Source organism: Paroedura picta, chromosome 10 (genome assembly GCF_049243985.1).
Source record: "Paroedura picta isolate Pp20150507F chromosome 10, Ppicta_v3.0, whole genome shotgun sequence".
NCBI lineage: Eukaryota > Metazoa > Chordata > Lepidosauria > Squamata > Gekkonidae > Paroedura > Paroedura picta.
This window is the reverse complement of record NC_135378.1, coordinates 43,681,632-43,703,634: the sequence shown is the minus strand read 5'-3', so window position 1 is coordinate 43,703,634 and position 22,003 is coordinate 43,681,632. Positions and strand designations below refer to the sequence as shown.

Below are 22,003 nucleotides of genomic sequence, written 5' to 3'. Positions count from 1 at the left end.
AAACACTAAATATGTCCATCAACCCACATACATTTATCTATTATTTCCACAGTGCTCCTATCTTTAAAAAATGGGATCCGTTACATTGGCATATTACGCATGCAGAGTTTACTGCAGATTTTCTGAGCAGTAACCCTTTATGCTTGACTTTGGATTCTGTGCCTGCCTTATGCACCATTCTTTTTCCTGCAGCATATTTATTATGCAGTTACAGAAGAAGAAGAAGAAAATTACTTTTCTAAATGCACTCTTCTAAATCTTCCTTCTGCCATTTTTCCATTCTCATTGCCTTGCTCTAAGCTTCTGTTTTCCTCCTGGGAGAAAACATTCAGGCAACTATATGGCTTCTCTATTTTTGATGCCCAAAGTGAAACTGACAGCCATGTAGCTGTGATGGGTCATTTAGGGCAAGAAATCAAAGATGTGCTTACTCTCAAGCACAGAAGCACAGGTCTGACTTCATGTTGTTAAAAAAATGGGCAAACATGAATATGTTATTTCCCCTCTTCCCAGAGTAAATCTCTCTCTTCCATAGCAAGGCATCCTCCATAGCCTTGCATACCCTGCATACCCTTGATACCACCCCTGCTAGAAGGGCTGTGGGATCTGAAGTTTGCACAAAGATAAGAATGCTATTGTGGTATGTTTGGAAAGACTCAATAAAGACGCTGAACAAACACCAGCACTTTCACAGCGGATCCTGTGCAAATTGTTTATTGAAATAGTTATAACTGAACAATAGAGATTGGCAACCAGCAGCTAGTCGGCTAAAACAGACACCAGGGGGAGATAATTTGTTTTTTTATACTCTCCCCCCCCCCCCCTTTGTAGCTTCTCTCAGCTTTGTTGAGTTGTGGAATCAGTCAAAAGAGCCAAGAGTGGGACCATAAAGGATATTTCCCACATGCAGCCCTTCCTTTTCCTCTCCTTTTGACTTTCTGAGTTAGGAAACAGGCAAGAAAAATAAGAGGGTAGGGGGAGTGAAAGACAGAATAATTTCCATGGTGAAAGAGGTATATTTCCTCTTGGGTAATTTCCATTGGGAACAAAGGTGTATCAGGGACTGGAAGAATTTCTCTTCTCTTGTGTACTTGTAGGGGAAGGGGCCATTACTTGGCTTGCTAATGGGCTTAAGAAGGATGGGGTGTGTCCCCTGCACAGGCCTATATAAAATGACCAATCGAGACTGTACAAAGACTAAATTTTTGCCACTGTAGCATAATTACTGTTTGTGGTTTATCACTGTCTCCTTGAAGTCCTAACACATAGCAGTCTTAAATTTATTGATAAAATGATGTACCTGCATAGTACAACATTGGTTTTTGTTAGTTTTGTTTAAATGCAAAAGTAAATATCTGACATAGAGTCAGAACAAGCTGTTTCTTTGCAGCTAATTTGCTTTAGAAATCATACAACCTATGGATTTAGAAAGTTAGCAGGCGCAGCTCTTATATATTTGTTTGTTAGAGTAGCCTAGATAATTATGGGTAGCCCTCTGCAGTCAGGCTTGAATAGCAGCTCTTTAAATACACTACACTTGATTGAGATGTAGCTCACATGCTGCTTTAAGATAGAAAAATCTGACAGCATCTTACAGGACATAAGATCTGAATTATTGATACAGAGTAGAATGACAATAGAGTACTGAATTACCATGGTATACTGAACCCACACTGATGATCCAGAAATGTGGGTAGGTGCTGAATTTTAAAACACAGTCTCTGTAAGCTCTGATGAAGACAACTCTGCTGGCAACAGAGGGCATGCACATATTTTTAAGGAGACAAAACAATGGTGAAGGAACATGGACATGTTGAAGAAAGCAGTGGTGTAATTGAAAGCAAAACCATGGAAAACCTTTTAAGAATTTATTTATCTTGGAATGGACGAAAATAATTATTTATGTAAGTATTTTACCTGCATCATGACTATTTGAATTTATTATTACTCAGCATAATGCCAGTCACTCTTGGATAAAACAAATACAAATTAAGATTCCCTTATATCTGAGGCCTGACAACATCTGTAGAATTTTAAACAAGCTTTCAGCTAGTAAACTGGCCAGGGAAAGAATACTGCTGAGATGTTAAGGGCTAATTTATGAAACAATGTTGTGCCAGTATTCTACAGGACAAGATCATGTACACAAGAATCTCTGGAAAATACTGAAATGTTCTATTAAGTAAAGGGATGTGATAAGGACAGGAGAAATTCCAATGTTCATAATGTTGGAAGAGGGTGGTTTTGCAAACCGTTATGAGTGTTGTTGTAAGGAGATATTAAGGGAGGAAAAGCTAACCCTTTTCTGAATAATTAGCCAGGATAAAGAATGGTGGGCAGTCAAGGGTTCAGATACCTTCAAGAATATGCGCACTTATGGGAGTGGAATAATAGGAGCAGAGAAGGAACCCCATACAAAGGTTCTTTAAACTTGTTTCCTTGACCAGCTGATTAAATTCTCTAGTCAGATAAAATAAGAAAGCTCATAGAACTGTTGTGCAACATCTGTGTTTATAGCATGTTGGGGGCCTTTACAGATGATCCAAATGATATTCAGTCCTAATGGCAATGTAGAATTGAACATTCAATGGACACATTGTACATCCCTAACACACTTTGTCTTATCTTTTACTAAAGCACCACATTGGAAAACAGCCTAAGCTAGAAGTACTACAGCATACATCTGATAGGTTCCCCAGACAAATTCAATTAAAAGAATTAGCTTTATGATGTGGTGCCTGAGAAGTCTCTGCAGCATTTACTTGCTCTGCTGTAGGATTCAGAAATCATCTTGGATTGGATGACAATGCTTACTGCTCGCTCTTCTGTATTCTTGCATGGAAGGGGAAACTTTTAATCAAGATACTGTAAAAATAAGCCCCAGTCTAATTTTGAAGCATCCCTAGTCTAGGCCCATAGTAAGTGTCTGATCCAAAAGGAAGGGCTTGTCATCCTTCTGCTGGCTATTGTGATTTAAAAATAAAATCACATTGATGTAATACCTTGAAGCCTTGACTAACTAGAGAGGGGAATCATTCTCCGTGCTACAGTGGGGAAACTTATTTCCAACACATTTCTCTAGTATTTCTTTTGAATAAGAGGGTAATTTGTACACAAAAGTCATTTGGGATCTCTTTTTTCATACAATTACAAAATAAAGAGATTGCTTTAGTACAGCTTCAACAAAATATTTTAGTGCACAATGGCACTCTGGCTTTAAAGAGTTACATGGGCTTCAAGAAGATGACTCCTAGTTACGGCTATGAAATAACTACAGTGTGTGGCTGAAATGAATAAGACTACTGGTACATAGGATTGAATCCTTTGTGAAAGAATAAGGAAGCAAAAATGAATCTATTTAACAAGTATCAACATCTTTCTAATACAAGAAAGCAATTTGTCATATTTTTGCTAGATTTACTTCACATGAATACAGTCATTTGTACTGGTGTCTATTAATATTTATTGCGACTACATACATTCTGTTTAGATCCATGAATACCCAAGTAGTGGGTGCAATCAGGTGGATATTGAGTTGTACATGTGACACCTTCAGAAGTTATGATACTTTTTTAAAAAGTGACTTCTTGCTCTGTCCTTTTTAGTAGCTGCTGAAATATAGTGTGTATTGTGCATTTAAAAAAAAACTTAAATTGTGGGTATACATCTTAAGCCCTCCTAGGAGCCTTCCAAGTTTAGTGCCAGAAGGATTTGTGGCCAAATTCACATGCCACTTTTCAGCCCCTCTCCCACGGTTGATGGGCCAATGTTCAAATCAGAAGGGTAGTTGTAAATGTTCTTCTGCCAGGTTTGTGAATCAGCTGATGGCCAAGTGAGCCCCTCCCCTCCCCTCTTCTCTTTTTTGTTTTGTTGTGTAGCATAACTGTTCTCAAGTGACCTGCTGTCAAATTAGGCACTGAAACTAGATGAAGCAAGCATATTCCCTGGAGGGAAAGATGGAAAAGGAGGGAGTGCAAGGCCACAAGGACTTTGTGTTTATTCAATCCATTGCTCTCTCTTTCTGAATTTGAGTAAGATGTATTAGAGTAGATACAAAATGATCTAGATGTTTGAGGATTAATATTGTAGAGAAGCCATCTACCTCCAAGAAATGTTTGGGAAGTAGAGCTTGTAGGAGCTTTGGCTGTCTGCATGACAATGATCAGAAGCCAGAGTGAAATAGAGTTTTCTTAAAAATGTATAGGCTGAGATGAGCACCTCTGCAACCCTATTGCTATTGGATCATTAATATATTAGCCACAGTATCAGCTATAAGGACTTCACATCATGGTGCAGGAGGGGGCCCATGTTTATCTTCCTTCAACAGGAGGCTCCTGTACTCCTCCTGAGAGACGGTTCCATGTGGCTGAAAATTATGTTCTCCTGAGCCAGTAAGCTGTTCTGAAGATGCACACTGGTCCTCCTGCCTTCAGTCTGGCATCCACTTTATGAAGTATAATGGCGGGGGCGGGGGCGGGAGAGAGGGAGCCTAGAACAAGTCCCCTTCCCATCAAAACTGAAAAGTGTCTCCCACGGAATCCCATCTGCTCACAGACATGAAGATAGTTGGCATTCTGCCTTGTGGCTAACTGATCTATTGAGGGCTGGCCCCACTCCTGGAAGGCTAGCTGTAATTTAATTTAATGGTCACCGAGGGACCATTCATGACATGTTCTTACCTCTCTGCTCAACATACCAGCCATGCTGCTGCATTGTCCTTCTGATTTGATGGCATACAGGAAGATGTTTCTCTGAATAGCCTACATGGAACTACACAGAAGACCACTCCACAAACTACTATTACAGGAAAGTGCTACCCTGTTTTGTCCCCCCCCCCACACACGCACACGCAAAAAGCACATTATAAAAGGTCGGGTGGTATGCCAAGATGGCACAAACTTTGATTCTTACATCCTGAGTGATTGGAACTGTAGTTGCTATACTTATTCACATCTATTTATTAAGTGAGGTTATTTGATCTCTACCAGACCAAGTATCAGCTGCCTATAAACTCTAGTGCAAATTTATGCCTATTGACCTCACAGAGCTCTAATGGCTTTTTTCCATGAAAATACCCATTAGCAATTAATTCATTTCCTTTCCCCATATATTGAAGATTGTTTCTTTACATTATAAGATTTCAGTTGCTCTGAGCGAAATGCACATTAAATGTGCATTTAATAATATTCCATGGCTCTTGCACAATTCACTCTTGTAAACAATCTCCTCTACAGAGTGATGCTATTATTATATAAATGAAATGTAAATCATTACTTCAGCTTCTAGATGCAAAGTTTAAGATGCTAATCTGCCTACTCATTCATGATCCTGAAGACTGTGGAAGGAGGCATCACATATGGCCAAGTATCTGCAAACTCCCTGCAGAGGAAGAATACGGCTGTTCTAATTAGCAAAGCAATTGCACAACCATGCCCTTGCTGATACAGTGCTTCCCATTTCTTTGTACAGTGGAACTCTTTAGGGACTTTGCTGTAAATATATGGACAGTTCTTTAACCTCATCTGGATCAAGCAAGAGAATCTACTGACCCCAACTTGATATGAACACTGTGGGAAACAGATGTCAGTGCCTTGATAACAGGTTACTATGCATGTGTACAAACATCAAATACATAAGCAGCCCTATCAGTATTGTGCACTCTGCCTAGCAGTAGCTCTAACAGGGATGGCCAAACTGTGGCTCTACAGATATTCATGTCTTGTTAGCAGGGGCTCATGGTAATTGTAGTCTAGGGACATCTGGAGAGCCACAGTTTGACCAATCCTGCTCTACAGGGTCCTTGATAGAGAAACGTTTCCCTCAATGCCTGTTCTTTGAGCTCCTTTAACTGGAGGTAGTGGGAACTGTACCTGGAACCATCTGCATGCAAAGTATGTGCTCTGTCACTGAGCTATAACAGCAAAGTCTGCACAATTACCTGTGTTCATGTCCCACTGAAATTAGTAGTCCCTCTGTGTTGACCAAATGCAATGTTCCATTTACACATTACAAAGTCCTTGTGTTTGTTAGCAAACAACAGCAAGACTTTGTAGCATGCATGCAACGGAGGTTTGTGTCTCCCAGATGCTCTTTGTGACCATGACACCCAGGGAGAAATGGCTTTAGCCACTCCTTGCCCCCACCCCCCATGGAACCACTACTAACTATATGTGGGTTTTTTTTTTTTGTTCTAAAGTTGCTTATCCCTGCAAGTGCTGCTTGTTAGGTGGGGATGAGAAAAAGGTCCTCTGCATTAATTCCCTATTCTGATTACACAAAAATATCTGCCCTCCTTTGCTCTTAGTCATCTAAGCATAGCCATGGGAGTTACACTGATTGTTTGCATTGTGGCTTTCTGGACAAACCCCTTCCTCCCAACAACAAGAAAAACAAACAAACAAACCTGGTTGTGTATGTGAGTGAACATTTTCTGTTTTTTCTCCCATCTCTTAAGGAATAGAAATGGATGTTTTTCACATGCCTTTAAACACAAACTGCCTGCCTTCCCATGAAATAAATGCATTTAGTCTTCTTTATCCTTCCACTGAAGTTCAGAGCAGACATTTGTTAAATGACATCCCTCAAGGATCTTGACTCAGCTAGAAATGCTCCCTATTGGACACTGGTTCAAAAACCATAGGAGCAAAGTCACAAAAATGCATGAGAGGGAAAGAAGTGACTGCGAAGAGCAAAATGAAGAGCAGCCCCCCCCCCCAGCTTATATAATAAAGCAATCCTGCAACCAGACATCTGAAAAAGTCATTCCATTGACTGTGGCAACCACAGAAGCTTTAGAACTGCACATGATTCCCAAGTGGCCACTGAAAGCAACACTGGCCTTAAAAAATTTCTGAGGTAAATGTTTTGTGAACTGACAAAAAAAAAATCTCCTGACCCAAAATAAGAAATTAATATGAGTGTAAGAGTAATTATTTTGTCCAGCTTTTAAACTAAGTTCTACAATGAGGAAGAAAATGCCAACTAATCCACATACATGCATTTGCTGTGATAGTCTTCAGGTAAGGCTTAGTGGCAAATACATTATCTCTTTTTTAAAAGGAGTGCTCCACCTGATTTCTTGCTATGCATAGATCCTGCAGGAAACAATGAAACAAAAAAAACCCTCCTATCATACATGGCTTTCATAAACAACACAAGTGTCCTTGTCACTTTGCAGAGCTGGGTCAGTAGGATTTGGTTCCACAGGAGGCTGGGTGTCCAAGGTGGGATCAAGAGCCTGCGCTGATCCTTCAACAATCTTCACTTCTTCAGTCTCTTCTTTAATTTCTAATGGGAGACTTTCTTGTGACTGATCATCCACACAATCCTTTTTAGTTAACTGGTGAATGGATACTTTGATGGCTATCTTGAGTGGTGGTTCATGCAGAGAAGATGCATCGGACTCAGCCGTGAGAGAATCTCTATGCTTCAGAGCACTAGGAATCATGTACATCTCTTCTGTATCGGTGGTCTCCTGGCCTACAGCTGAATGCCTTACAAAGTTGTGCCCCTGTTCTTCAAGTCCTACCACCTCCATAATTTCTTCCATGATTGTTCTGCAGTTCATGATGAGAGGGGGCAGAGGCACGCTCCTCGCCAGTTCCTCGATATAGCGGGCAAACTCCATGGTCTTGAACTGTGTTACTTTAGCAAGCTCAAGTGTTTTTGCTGAGGTGATGATTGGGATGCGTTTAGCAATTTCAAAAGCTTTCTGCAATTTCTCTGCTCCTTCTGTCCGGAAGAATTCATTGATGGCTTTCTCGGTCTTCTTCAAGTGGCTGCTCATCATGCACAGCCTTGTAATGTTTAAGATTAAAACGACGGTAAAAGCTACAAGGCATACAATCATGTAGTAGATCCCCATATCACCTGAGGTGAAGACAACCCTCAGAGTAACCGTGTTATTTACTCGGCCATAGATGTTAGAAGCAACACATGTATATTTTCCTCGATCATCGAACGATACACTAGTGATGTTTAGTTGACCGTGGTCAAGAATCCATTTTCCTTCTGAAAAGAAGGCAGAAATCATCAGTACATAAATAAAATAAAAAACTTTGAATAAAAAAAACCCATCAGTACAAATAAAGAGTTCTAAAAATTTTTATCGATGATAATCTATTCTGTGCTTAAAAACAAAGTATTTTACTTGGAAACAGAATTGGTCATTGATGGGATGTGGCCAGAGCTGATACCTACAGGTGTCATATATTATCCAGGAAGTGTTGCTTGATAATATAGTTGGTTGTGTTCCCGGGGGAAATCCCACAAATCTTTCAAGTTTGTTCAATTGTGTAGGAGAAGAAAAACCTTAAAAGCATTATTGTTAGATTCTTCAAGCTTAAAAGGAACATTGAATTTTTTAAACCCCTGCTTTTGTGTAAGCAAGAAGAATTTAAGTGCTTTGAAAATCAAGTGGGAAAATGATCCAGGCTTGTAAATAGTTATTAGGGACTCAGCATGTTCATTGCTTATTTTTAACTCTCTGTGTGTGAGTCATGGCCTTAGGGTGACTGCTTAAGTTGGTGATGTACCAGAAAACTTTCTTCTGCATTGTGGCTCAGGAAAAAAAAAACACCCTCTCATAAACAAGCAGAAAGCACGGTTCCTACAACTGTGGCATGGCTGTCACACATATACAAAAAAGAGTTTTTAGGACCAGGGTAAGTATTTGGATACAGAATGTGTGAACAAGCAGAGACAAATTCTAGAAAAACATTTCCCTTGGTTGCCATTTTCAGTTTGGGAATCCATCGAGCTCTTTAATCTGCCTACTGAGCAGGGCCCACACAAGGCCACATCTTGTAGCAACCAGCAACCCAAAACAAAAAAATGGAAACCGCCTATGATTAGTGGTATATGCTGTAAATTGCTAGCGTACAGGCACTTCAGTACACTGTTAATACTATGCTTGTGTTACAAATGTTTACATATGCTATGGTGTTGGGAAAAAATACAAAAAAAGAATACAAAAAACAACTTTATCCACAGTTTAATGGTGCTCAAACTCAATGAAACCAGCATGCTTAAGAGCACTCTACTCTGATTCAGATTTTCAAAGATGAGCGTTGCCCCCCTTCCCCCCAAGGATTGGGATAATTTTTTAAAAATAATAATGTAGGGAGTAGACTTAAAGGTGTTTAAGCAATATTCTCTGACCCTCGGTCAGAAATCCAACAAGTTAGACTTCTGAGCCAGGACAACAATGGAGATCAGGATGGATAAGCAAAGGTCTTTTGCTGTCTTTGCACTGGCTGCCCACATCAGGAAAAGCATTACTGCTCTTGGTGCTCTCACTCACCCTGCCTGGTGATTCAAAGGACTCCCCATCAGTCTTAAGGGCAGGTACTCTGTTAGTGCTTAGATTTAAGACTTGCAAATTACAGATCTTTTGAACCACCAGTGCTTTGAATAATCGAGCAGAATCATTCAGATGGCAGCAAAATCACTCTTGGTATAAATCACAAAAGCCTGAGCTTTGTGCCTCCCACACTGCTTCAGAAACTCCATTTTCCATAGTTCAGCTTGTTCCTTTCTTTGTCTTCAGATGGCAAATGAGTAAACACATTTCTGCTGTATGTATTTAGTTACATACAAAGAGAAACCAACCTGCTGCTAGCCCAGCCAGCTGCATTTTTCATTGTTATGTAATCAAATAGGTTGCTGAGGTCAGTTGTTAGTCAGAAGCTTTGCATGTTGATAGAACAAAATCATTAAAGGAGGCAAGCCACATTGTGAATGCTATTTGTATCAAACCCCTGCAAAGTAATCTTAATTTATATTTTAAAGAGACAGAGGCATAAATGGTCTAAGGGAGGACGTGCCTCTGTTTCCCCAACAGACACTCTGTGAGGTGGGTGAGGCTGAGAGAGCCCTGATATTACTGCTCGGTCAGAACAGTTTTATCAGTGCTGTGGCGAGCCCAAGGTAACCCAGCTGGTTGCATGTGGGGGAGTGCAGAATCGAACCCGGCTTGACAGATTAGAAATCTGCCCTCCTAACTAGGGTTGGATGCTTTGGCTCCCGAAGTGGCCGGTTTCTCCTGGCGCAGCCAGCGCTGTGCCTTGGGGGGAGGGGAGTCATTGGCATCAGCATGCCGGCGGGTGCACAAACGCAGGTGCGGAGCTCCTGGCTGTGCCGGAAGAGACTGGCCACTTCGGGTCCAAAGCACCCAACCCTACTCCTAATCTCTACACCAAACTGGCTCTCCATGGACAGAAGATACCACTGCAAGACAGCAATATCGGTGGAAGGGGTCATCATAGAAATGAAATCAAAGCCCACACAAGGCCACATCTTGTAGGAAGCCAAGGCTGTGAAATATGCCAGTGTGTATTTAAAGCTGGCAAGGCCTTGGCTGAGAGAGACTCCCTTGTGGCTCAACCACAGCCATAGACATGGAAAGGAGGATTGGGGCTGTGTTAAATCCCTTTGCATGGGGAGCTGATGCCCCAGATTTACTCAACAGCAGTGGCAAAACAGGGACAGTGGATTTAGACCCCACAAATCCCACCCTTCTAAGACCTTCAAGCTCTTGGATCAAACAAGACAGGATATAGCCATTACACTCTCTCAAAGCCTTACCTCCACTCTCATCTTCTTTCAGCAGATGGCCATTGGAGTTGTACCACTCATATTCTGGCCCAGGGTGACCCTGAACATTGCATTCAATCAAGGCACTGTAACCTTCTTTCACTGTAATGTGATCGACTCTGTAGATGACCACAGGCACAGATCCTAAGAGCATGTCAGTGTGGTTTAAAGTGCTGTTGGAGACATCTTCAGCAGCTGTCAAAGCTGCTAGTAGAATGAAAAGGCACAGGATAGTCCAGTAGTACAGAAAGGGATGGTTGTTGAACATATTCATCTGTCTTCAGGATAACGCTGAAGTGAGTAAATGCTGGGTCAGGAGTGATCTATAATGTATTGTCCTGAAAAAGCCACTGGAAATATTAGCCCCGATCCATTAAGACTTCAAAGCCAAGAAAATCCTAAAAAACAAAACAAGTATAATCAGCAAATTGGGGAGGGGAGCCGAACTATAAGTCTTTCTTTCTTGTTATTAATTTTAGATCCTGTTTTGTTCAAATTAATGACTGTATTCCATTAAATTTAATGAAGGAAACACAAAATATCTTCATCTCCCATTTTATGTTTTAAGATATTTCAGATGGCAAAAGAAAAGAATATTGATTGCTGCTGACATTGTTCCATTTTGCAGGACTCCTACAACCAGCCTTGTTAAAATCAATACAATATGACAGTGATGAACACTGCAAGGATCATTGATGTTTTTAACCAATCAAATTATACCAAAAACACTTTTAAATGCATATGTAAAAGTGTCTTGAGTTTCATGGTTCACTGAGGCTATTTTGCACACCTCACAAAATGTACACAAATTAGTAGCAGAATACCAAAATACACTTTAATTTATTACAACCTTTTAGCAGTCAATTACCTAAAGAGAAACTTTGTACTGTAGATGCAATTAAGGCAATGGTTTCATTAAATTCAGAATAGTTTAGCATCTGTTCCACTATGTGTGATCACATGGACCATATTTTTGTCATAGCAACACATCTGTAAGTCATTAAGTAGTTAATACCACTGACTCACCTATCATAACTTGCAGAGAGCAAAGCACTGTTGCGTAAAATGAAAGGTAGCTAACCTGTGAGGCTGCATTACGAAATGCTGAATTTAAACGCACAAGTGTAGGAGGTGGTAAAGAACAGGCTGTTAGTGGCAGAGCACATGTTCTGCATGCAGAACATCTTGGGTTCAGTTGCTGGCATCACTGGTTTAAAGGATCTTGGTTAACAGTGCTGAAAAATACCTCTCCTTGATTGATACCACGGAAAGCTTTGCTCTGCTGTAGTAAGCAATACTGGGATAGACAGATAACAAGCAGTTTCATAATCATGCTAACTTATCCAGCTGTAAGTACTGCAGTAAAACATGTTTAGGCTTGCCAAATCTGTCCCATCTGTGCTATACTTTGTCAGAACTCATATCCAGCCTTGTGCATTGCCACAAGCAGCCATCAAGCATTCAAAAGCCTTGCACTGAAAACACAGGAGCTCCAGTGACAGTACAAATTCTTCTTCTTCAAATCAAAGGATATGAGTAGGAATTAGGATTGCCAAGCTCCAGGTGATAGATGGAGATCTCATGCTATCACAGAGAACGGTTCACCTGGAGAAAATGGCTGCTTTGTCATTATGCCCCTCACCCCACTGTCCTGAGGTTCCACTCCCCCCCAAAAAATATCCAAGTATTTCCCAACCTAGACATGACGACACTAGTAGGAGTAAACAACCCTAGCCTTTTTTGTTACTATCATGGGTTTGGTTAGCTCTGTTCATTGCTCAGATGTCCAGTGAACATGCAACAACATTATATTCTGGGTGACGACACAAATGGCAGTAGGAAACTGAATCCCTGGTTAATTTACAGTTTAGTGTTCCAGATTAAGCTAATGTGGTCCAGGTTGATGAATTTAACTCATTTTAGGTATAAGGAGACCTATTTACTAGGTCGAATGTTTCAACAAAGTATAAGAACAATATTAAGCTCGCCGCCATCCATTCTCTCCTTCCTACGACTGCATTAGGGCATTCCAACCCAGGCTGAAGTTGTCTCCAGGACTTGCCTCTCAACTAGAGATGCTGTTCATTGCAAACATAACATTCAAGTTCCTGGATGTGAAAGAAGCACAAGGAAAAGCTACTCTCATTTCATGCAGCATCCATGAATTGTTGCATATGGATCCTCAAGAGTCCTCTTGATGGATACGCTTCCAGTTTCCCTGTCCAAAACCAGAGAGAACAGGACAACAGCAGAATGTGGATCAGTGCTGAAATGGTAAGAAGCTGGTGACAGGAACTCAGTGTTGGACAGGGGACAAGGAGCTTAATTCTGGAATTTAAAAATCTTGTACATATGTTCTGTATGCTTAGTCATACTTAGTCTTATGCTGGGAATCAATCTGTTAGTACCCCATTTAAAATAGCTGTAGTTTATACCTGACACATCTTGTCAGGTCTTTGAACAAGACACAATACATCAACCAGTGATGCTGCTGTTGGGCATCATAAAAATGCACTATAAATAGGATATATTTTAAGAAGGCAATGACTACACTAGAGGTTTAATTGTAATTCCACTCTGGGGATTCTTACATTATAGATTTGCAAGTTTTTTCAGCCACAAATCAGTACGATCTAAATTAGAAATAATTGCTCTTTGTAGCTACCAGAATATTATGACGGCAATACTCTTAACTTGTAGGGGGGGGAGGGGGGAGAGAAGATACATTTTGCCTTTTAAATTACTACTTGTAATGTATAGACTACATTTTGGGGAATGAATGATGAATTATTTTTGAAGAATTCCAGTAGTATTTTAAGTATTTGAGTTACCAAAGTACATAGTGACTGAAAATGAAAACAGAAATTAAAATGAATAGAATCAGCAGCACTGAATTAAACTGTTCTGTCTGCCACAACACATGCCATTCCTCAAAGTATGCATCTGATACAAGCTCAATATCTGGAAATGAACACACCTTTATGCTAGTGTTGAGTGGTGGTCAGTAGACAAGCTTTTATGTTAGATGTGTGAGAGCACTGAAGCTTATTGATTAAGCTTAATCAAGATTCTAACTCTATGGCTGCTTTGTGGGGTAGTCATAAGTGGACTTTGTGTCCTGAAAATACTATAGGTATAGCAAATCATGCAACAAACATAACTTTTAAGTGGAGACAGTGAAGACCGGAATCTCAAGACTACGTGCAAACTACAGTTTTTCTGAGTCCCAAAGTAGTATAACAGAGACATCCTGAACACATGTTCATTCGCTGTTTCTTCTTAATGGTCAAACAAGCTTTGCAAGTTTTTTTTGTGCACCACCTGTTTGCCCAGAAACCTAACCCAAACAGAAAATGATGGACACCCACAGTTCTTGTCATCAAACTACTTTTCTGTACAATTATTTGAATACCAGTTGAGGTTACCAGATTTCACAAAAAGGCATTGAAACAGGAAGGGACAACACTGGAAATGATTGGGTCTTTCACAGTTTCACCGAGAAATCAGTAATGAGCAGAAGGGAATTTTTTGGGGGTATCTATTAATAGCTACCAAATTTCATTTGCTTTCTGATTTCAAAATTTCCTGGTGCGTATGCTGAAGAAGGAAGCAGAGGCTATGAAAATCACTTGAGTCAGTGTTTCATTTTTCCCTTTGTGCTACATCCTGCCCTGTTGTCTTCTGAAAGTCTCTCTAATCAGAGTAATGTGATTGGACGGAGGGCCAATTCATATGTTACTGGGATGGTATAATAGCTGCCTGGTAGACAGACCCTCTTTTTCTGCAGTCAATTTCCACATAGCCACATGGGAGCTCTGATCATGTTATTGACTGTGAAGGCTTCCTAGAAGCACTGCCCCACCCCATCACCCCAAACACTCAGTTAAAGTGTACATAGCATTGAGACTTGACACATGACTACCTCTTAGTGCACTGCACAGAAAAACATACTGGTTAATGTAGCCCTGTGTAAATATATCTGTAGACACCTCCACCATTAAAAATCACTACAAAAAAGAGAACTGTAATTATATTTTAATGGTAATACATCCAAATAAAAGTGGACTGCACATGTCCTGTGATTTTTAAATGAGGAGAAAATGCAAACATCAGAATTAAGTGATGCAGTACAGTGGGTTCAAAAGTTCAATGAAAATTTGCCAGCTGATGGGTGTGAATTGTCCTGTCAAAGATGACATTCTGGGGGAGATCAATAGGAACAGTTCACTCTCGTTGCTGGCTGTGCCTCGTTTTCAGCAGCTATGAGCAAACATAGTCGTTAAATTTCTATATTTTATTTCTGGACACTCTCCACTTTACTAGCTGTACTAGAAGTGCAGTGTTGTAATATGCAGCTTGGTATCAGAATATTTATGACAGCACACTGAATTAAAATTCCCATCATCAAAAATGTATGCAGGCACTATAAAAGATTCCTCCTTTCTTTCCCATTGTCTTTGCCTGAGCAGAGGAGGGGGGTCTGTGTGCGTGAGAAACAAAGAGCTGCTTCTCCCCCCCTTTCATTCTCACTCTTCTTTCTTCTGTCTACACAACTTCTGCCCTTTCTTTCTCTACTTGCAGCCTGAAGCGTCAATAAGAGCTATGTAGGTACATGTGTGTGTGTGGGTGTATGTATATATATATGGATAGATAGACAGACAGACAGACAGACACACACACACACACACACACACACCTTTCTCTATGACTAGCTAACTGTCTATAGTCTAATCAGGAGTTCCTGGTCCATTCTGCGGATGAGCAATCAGACACCTTGGGTGATAACTGAGACCACTCTTCAGAAGGAATTTTTAAAATTTATTACCAAAAATACAATTTCTGTTCCTGAGCATACAAGGACATTGGAAAACTATATTAAACACAAAAAGGTGTTACAGAAGTAAGAAAAGAAATTGAGCAAGATACTAAGGTGTGCCATCATTGGTGTTACTCTAGCATTCCCTTTCCAGGAATGGATGCAGGACCACAGGAACGTGGAAAAAGACAGATTTCACTCCATTTGCTTGCCTTGTTTCCTGAACCTTGGCATGCACACTTCTGACAGGGTGTCCAGAACTTTAAAATTTTCCTAGGTTTATAGACAAACTAGACAAATATACCAGAGGTCATCATATGAAATTTAGTGATGAGTATGCAAAGCAAAGCTAAACACAGGTACAGATTTTATTACAATGTTTCTATGAAGCAGTGGGCATTTGTAAATGCTTGAAAATAAACATATTTTTATAACTAAAGGCACACAGGGCCTCTAGCTATGTTGCAGGGCCAGATATCTGGTCACCTTAGGTTAGGGCCCAGTGTACATGAGAGACTGCCTCCCTGCCCATGCCCCTCAAAGAGCTTTACACCAACTGTCTAAAGATCCCTGGCCCTAAGGAGACCCACCTAGCCTCAACCAGGAGACCCACCAGAAGACCCACCTAGCCTCAACCAGAGCCTTCTCTGTCCTGGCCCCCACCTGGTGGAATGAGCTCCCAGAGGAGATCAGGGCCCTGGCAGAGCTAAAACAGTTCTGCCGGGCCTGCAAAAGGGCATTTCGTTGAGACTGAGTGAACCAGCAACATCTACAGGGCCCCTGCTCCCTCCCTTCCTCCCAGAAATCCACTCATGTGTTCTGCTCTGGACCTGTTTGCATTGTTATAATCCGTTACCTCTGTTATAGTTTTAATGTTAATATTATTATTGTTATTATGAAAAACTAAATTCCATGTACTGTTTTCTAAGTTTTATGTAAACTTCCCTGAACCTCAGGGGAGGGCGGTATATAAATACAAATATAAATAAATATATATATATTCTATAGACATTCATGACATTTGCACAAGAGCACAATCCAAGCAGCAACTCCAGAACCAATGGGCCGACGAACAGGTGGAAGTGCCACATTTTTTTTACAGTGACAACATACTGTGGGCATTTATGTCCAGTGTATGACATGCTGAGAAGGGAGATAAGGCATCCAAGGTGGCTGGGCTGGCAGAGCAGCAGGGGAAGAAGCCTGTGGACCGAAGAGAAGAGGAAGGATGCATGTAGGTAGGAACACCTAACAAGAGACTGATGCTGTTTGCAGTGCTGGGGGGTGGGGGGTGGAGGAGTCTGCCACCTTTGGTCACTGTGTGAAATGCCCTGTAATTTGAAGACAGATTCTTGTTGAGGCCTTACATGTGTCATGAGCCTCTTCCTTTGATCTTCCCACTCAAGGATGTGTGGTTTCATTGCTTTATCCTTTATGTATTGATTCCCCAAAACTGTTTCTGTATTTTAAGTATTATATACAAATTTCACACCACTTTTCACTGCAAAATGTAGACTCAACACATTTTACAAATATATACACCGTACACAATATAAATTAATCTTATTAAAATTAGCATATATTGAACTACAGGTCACCAGATGGTAAATGACTTTCCTTCATGGCTGACTAAAATCACTTGGATAGTCTTCCACAATCCACAAGGCATCTTTCCTGAATTGTCCACTAACCAGATTTCTTCTGCTTTGCTCCAGTTTTTCCCCAAACTGGGTTTGAAATAATAGTTAGGGGGAAAAACTGCAGTTAAAGAAATGTTTGCGTACTTATGGTGAACAGGAACATATGGGTTTTTGCAGCAATAAAATGTTTAGCATTATAGTGATACAGCAATTGTGAATTTTTTAGAGTTTAAAAATCCCTTTGCTCATTGGGGTGGGGCAGGGGGCTGAAGCAAGGAAATTGCAGGGGGAATGTCCTGTTGAAAATTCCTCTTCATTTGCAATAGTGATGAGGGTCAAGAATCACAGATATGTAGAAGCAACTGAACCCAGAAGACGCCATCTCAATTCTCTTTTGAGACAAAGTGATTTGGAGGAGTGTACTTTTATCATTATCAACCACTCAGACGTTATTTTAATAGGGATTGCAGATTCAAGGAACACATGCCTTTGAGTCTTCATCAAAATAATATACAAGGCACTTGGACAAGCTATTCAGAGTCAGATTTGTATACTGGAAGACTCCCCTGCTGGGCATGGATCTAACCATGAACCTTTTGGATGTTATATTTTTAGTGGGCATTCAAAAGAACTATTAATTTCCACATCTACAGTATCCAGTGTTAATGAAGTTTATTTTTTTTTAAGCAACAGGCTTCAATAAAGGTATTTAGTGTGTGAAACTGATTTAATGGATTTTGTCTACTAAATGCATTTGCCTGCCTTTTAAGGCCTGCTTTCCTGGTGATGTTTGAATTACACATAAACAGCATGCCACTGAGGTGAAAGGTTTCGGTAAAAAACAATTATTCAGGGCTCCTTTTTAAATTCATTTAGCCTCTTGCTTGGTTTCACTGAATGTACTCTTTTATGAGGCTACTGAATGCTACAGCTACATATATCATCTGGATTGATTTAGCAGTTGCATTTATTTAGGAGGGCAGGCAAACTGTGCTCCTTAATTGGGTGCACCACACTATTACTCCAGAAACAGCTGTATCTCTTTAGCACATATTTACTTAACTCATTACATAGATGCACCAGGCTATGGTCCTGAGTGCAGCTGCCTTCTCAGCGTGGGCACACATACATATACTCAACCCAGGCTCAAATTTCTTACATTGTAAGGAATAAAGCTGGGAAGAAGGAGAGAGAGAGAGAGAGAGAGAGAGATGAAATTGGATTTATCCATCTCAATCATCTCCTTTCCTGTAATTTCCCTCATAGCTCTGCTGTTTTTTTTCCTGTGCTCGATCTGTAGACAAAGATCTGCCATTTGTGCAATTAGGCAAATGGTCTTTTTGGAGAAAGTTGGTAATCCTAATCCCCATATGAGAGGATTCTTTGTGGTCCCTTGGTGGCTAGGAAATTACAGATAGTGCCTGCTTAGATGCTTTTCTGTCTGCCTTTAGTGCTTCAGGGTCTGGCATTATAGAGGACACAGGTTTTCCAGTATACTATACAAGCACAGAGAAAATCAAATTCTGTGCCTGTACTTGACTTCTATATCCTGAGGTAATGTCCTAACTGTGTGATACACAAATCCAGCGCAGATCAATTCAAAATATGCTTGGGGAAAAGAGTACTTGCCCCCCATTGCTTCCCCCAGTTAAGTGGAAGTTTGGCCTTGCTTCTTCCAGTGTTGTCTTTGAGAACACATCAAAGCCTTTGAGGTCTACTCTTTCCTGTAAGCTTTGTTTGGTACTGGCAGTGGCAGAAAGCAGAGAAGCAGGGAAGGCTTGTGACAGGGCATCCATTGACCCCAGATGTATAATGATCAACCCTAGTTTCTGGATGAAACTGTTGTTAAGGTACTTGCACATAATAAAATATAGCCAGTTTCTTTCAAGGGGGCATCAGTGATTGTGTCAGATGAGCTGTATTCATTTTCCACCAGCGTATGTCTTTTCCATAAGAAATAATGTCTCAACTAAAGGCTATAACAAACATAACACAAGAAGAGTAAATATGTAGTTCATAGCATCTCGCTGCTAAATTTTGGTGTGTTCAGCGAAATAATTAGTTGTTGATAAATTGTCCCTCCTCCTCTCTATTGTTTTAAATTCTTATAAAAGAGATGCAAGGAGATTTACTATCACCTCTGTTAGCTAGAACTGGTTTTGAAACAGGTTGTCAGGAACTATTTATTAAGTATAATTTGGGCAAGTTAATACTTGTGATATAAAGGAATCCTTTCAAACTACTAACTGGGAAAATGAAGGAAATCTTTTGAGTTTGACACTGTGGACAGACTGAAGAAGGCAGACTGCAGACTGGCACAATAAAATTAATGAGGCTTGCAGAAGGACACAAATAGCTCTTCCTTTTCTGGCAGGATCACAGCCAGGACTTGGGAGTAGCCATGCTGGTGAAAGTGACCTGTTCTGCAATTTGTAACTGTATCAAAAGGTTACTTTGTTCACTTCAATTTATTTATTTTTAAGTTTATTGACCGCCACTCCAGGACCATGCCTCCTCATGGCAGTTTACAAACAGCCCAATAAAAGCAATAATAAAAATTACAATCCCTAGCAGCCTAGTCCAATTCTATTCTCTCCCAACACACCAGCCCACTCCCAGCACACATTGCCCACCAATCTCGAGAGGGAGCATCTCCTGCCCTAGATGGTCAGAGATCCTGGATGGATGTTACTGATGGATGTTACCAAGCCTCATATGATGCCTAAACAACTTACTTCATACATACTTGAGGCACTTCTTGGTATTGATTACAAGCCTAAAAGATCATCAGGCTTGGCACCAAGAATCCTTTTTGATTTGCACCAACTTTATTACTACAATGACATCTTCATGTTGGATCTAAACTTACATAGTTGCAGAATGGAACTTTCCTGCCTGCTTCTTCCTACTGATCCTCCCTTGAGCTGTCCCTCATGCACTAGCATGAGGAGAAAATTGGGGGTGGGCAAGGAAGAAGAGTGAGTTGGTATAAAATACCCACTCCAGTTGTATTAGCAGAATTTTTATACTGGATCCTACCTTCCAGAATATGAAAAGATAGACCTAAATAAGGTCTACATCTTCAAAAATAAGAAAATGAAAACTTAGTGACTAAAGGGTTCAACTATCAGGGTTTTTGTTTCCGGCACTAACCAGCTAGATGCTTCCGGAGAGCTCACAAACAGGCCTGAATGTTTGATCCCAGCAACAATTATCCAGAAGTTCTAGTATCATGAGAAAGAACACATTTTCTATACCCATTTCCGTACATATTTTATGAAACCACTATCATACCACTATCAGCCCTTAAGTAACCTTTTTTTCTAAAATAAAAAGCCCATGTTTTAGCTAGTCCTCTCGGTGAAAGTGCTCTAATCCCTTGCTTATTGTCAGATGACCCTTTCTGTACGCTTTAAAAAGCTTTCCACATTATCCTTTTTGAATTGGGGTCAGAACTGTACATAGTATTCTAAATGAGACTGCACCATAGATTTGTATGATTATGATCCTGGAAGTTTGGTTTTCGTTTCCTAATACTCTCTTATATTTCACAAAGTCACCCCAAACACATTTTTCCTGCTACTACTAAACTACAAAATATCTCATTAATGTACAGGTTAATTTCAAGCATGTACTAATGCCCACTGCGTCATAGAAATATTGTAATAAAATCTGGACCTGTGTTTAGCTTTGCTTTGAATTTGTTGTTGTTAGGTGTGAAGTCGTGTCCAACCCATTGCGAGTACTGCTCCCATAATAAACTAGTGGGATTGTTGAGTTATTTAAAAATCTGATTTTCTCCTGGTAGAAAAGGAGAGAGAAGGGATGCCCATTTTGGTGTTCTACTTGGTCTCAATCGTATGCCTGGTGGAAGAGTGCTGTTTTCATAGAATCATAGAGTTGGAAGGGACCTCCAGGGTCAACTAGCCCAACCCCCTGCAGAATGCCCTTTTGCAGCCCCTTTGAACTTTGGGAGCACTGAAAGGGCCCGGATCTCCACTGGTAGCTCCTTCTAATAGGCTGGGGCCTGTTTTTTATATTGTTAAAAGAAGTAACATAAGATTTAACATAAGATTACATTTTTTTTCTCTAGAAATTCAACCTCCATTCCCTGTTCTTCCCCCACGGCTTCAACATTTCTGGAAATCTTACATCTGTATTACAGGTTTCTCTCAGCACTTTGGTGCAATGAGTGTCACCCGCACTCACTGTTATGAAAACAATTAATTACACTGCTTAGTTTATCCAGTGTTTGAGTACCTATCTACTAAAACACTGTATTCTACTTTGATCAGGAAGTGAAAATAATACATATGTATTTCTTTAAATGGTGTTGTTTTCCAGGTTTTTTTTGTGCCACTTTTAAACTGCTGAGCTTTTCCTATAAGCATGGCACATGAATGCGCAAAGAAAAACCATTCCATTATTTTGCATGTGCTAATACAGTAGAGCCTCTTTCATCCGAGGGCTAAATGGTCTGGGGGAAATCCAACATTTTTGGACAATGAAACCTTTGTACACCAACATACTTTAATCCAGTCCCCAAACATAGTGGTTATAACACTGTAAACAGAATGCTTCTCTGCTCTTTTCTGTACTTATGCTGAAGTAGCTACAATGGCTTCTTCACAAGTAGGCTTTAATCAGAAATAAATCAGAATAAAACCGCAGCCTTAGCTGATATACCAGGAATACTATATAAGCCTGTTAGATTTTTGTGGGCCCTTAGAAATGAGAGATCTGCAGGAACTATTTTCCTTCTCCATTGCTTTGGCAAGAGACTTATTTTAACCCCTTCCAACTGCAAACAAGCATCATTTATATAACCATTCGTTTAACCTGCCCCCTGATACTTTTGGCACTGTTTGGGGTATTAACCAGGTCTAGAGTTCAATTTGATAGGCTTTCATATATTAGTTGTCACCACACAGAATCCTGACTTTATTATATACTG

At 40.3% G+C, this 22,003-nt stretch overlaps 1 protein-coding gene across 5 annotated transcripts in view; it reads right to left on the bottom strand.

The window, feature by feature from the left end:
• Positions 1–698: 698 nt before the first annotated feature.
• MFAP3L (microfibril associated protein 3 like) overlaps positions 699–22,003 on the bottom strand; it is a 30,245-nt gene continuing 8,940 nt past the window's right edge. For all 5 annotated transcript variants that reach the window (XM_077353600.1, XM_077353599.1, XM_077353601.1 and 2 more), the window contains exons 2-3: positions 10,585–10,991; positions 699–8,010 (exon numbers count right to left, since the gene is read on the bottom strand). In XM_077353600.1, the coding sequence (XP_077209715.1) occupies positions 7,130–8,010; positions 10,585–10,867 (1,164 nt within the window). In that variant the 5' untranslated portion in view covers positions 10,868–10,991 and the 3' untranslated portion in view covers positions 699–7,129. The remainder of the gene's footprint in view (positions 8,011–10,584; positions 10,992–22,003) is intronic.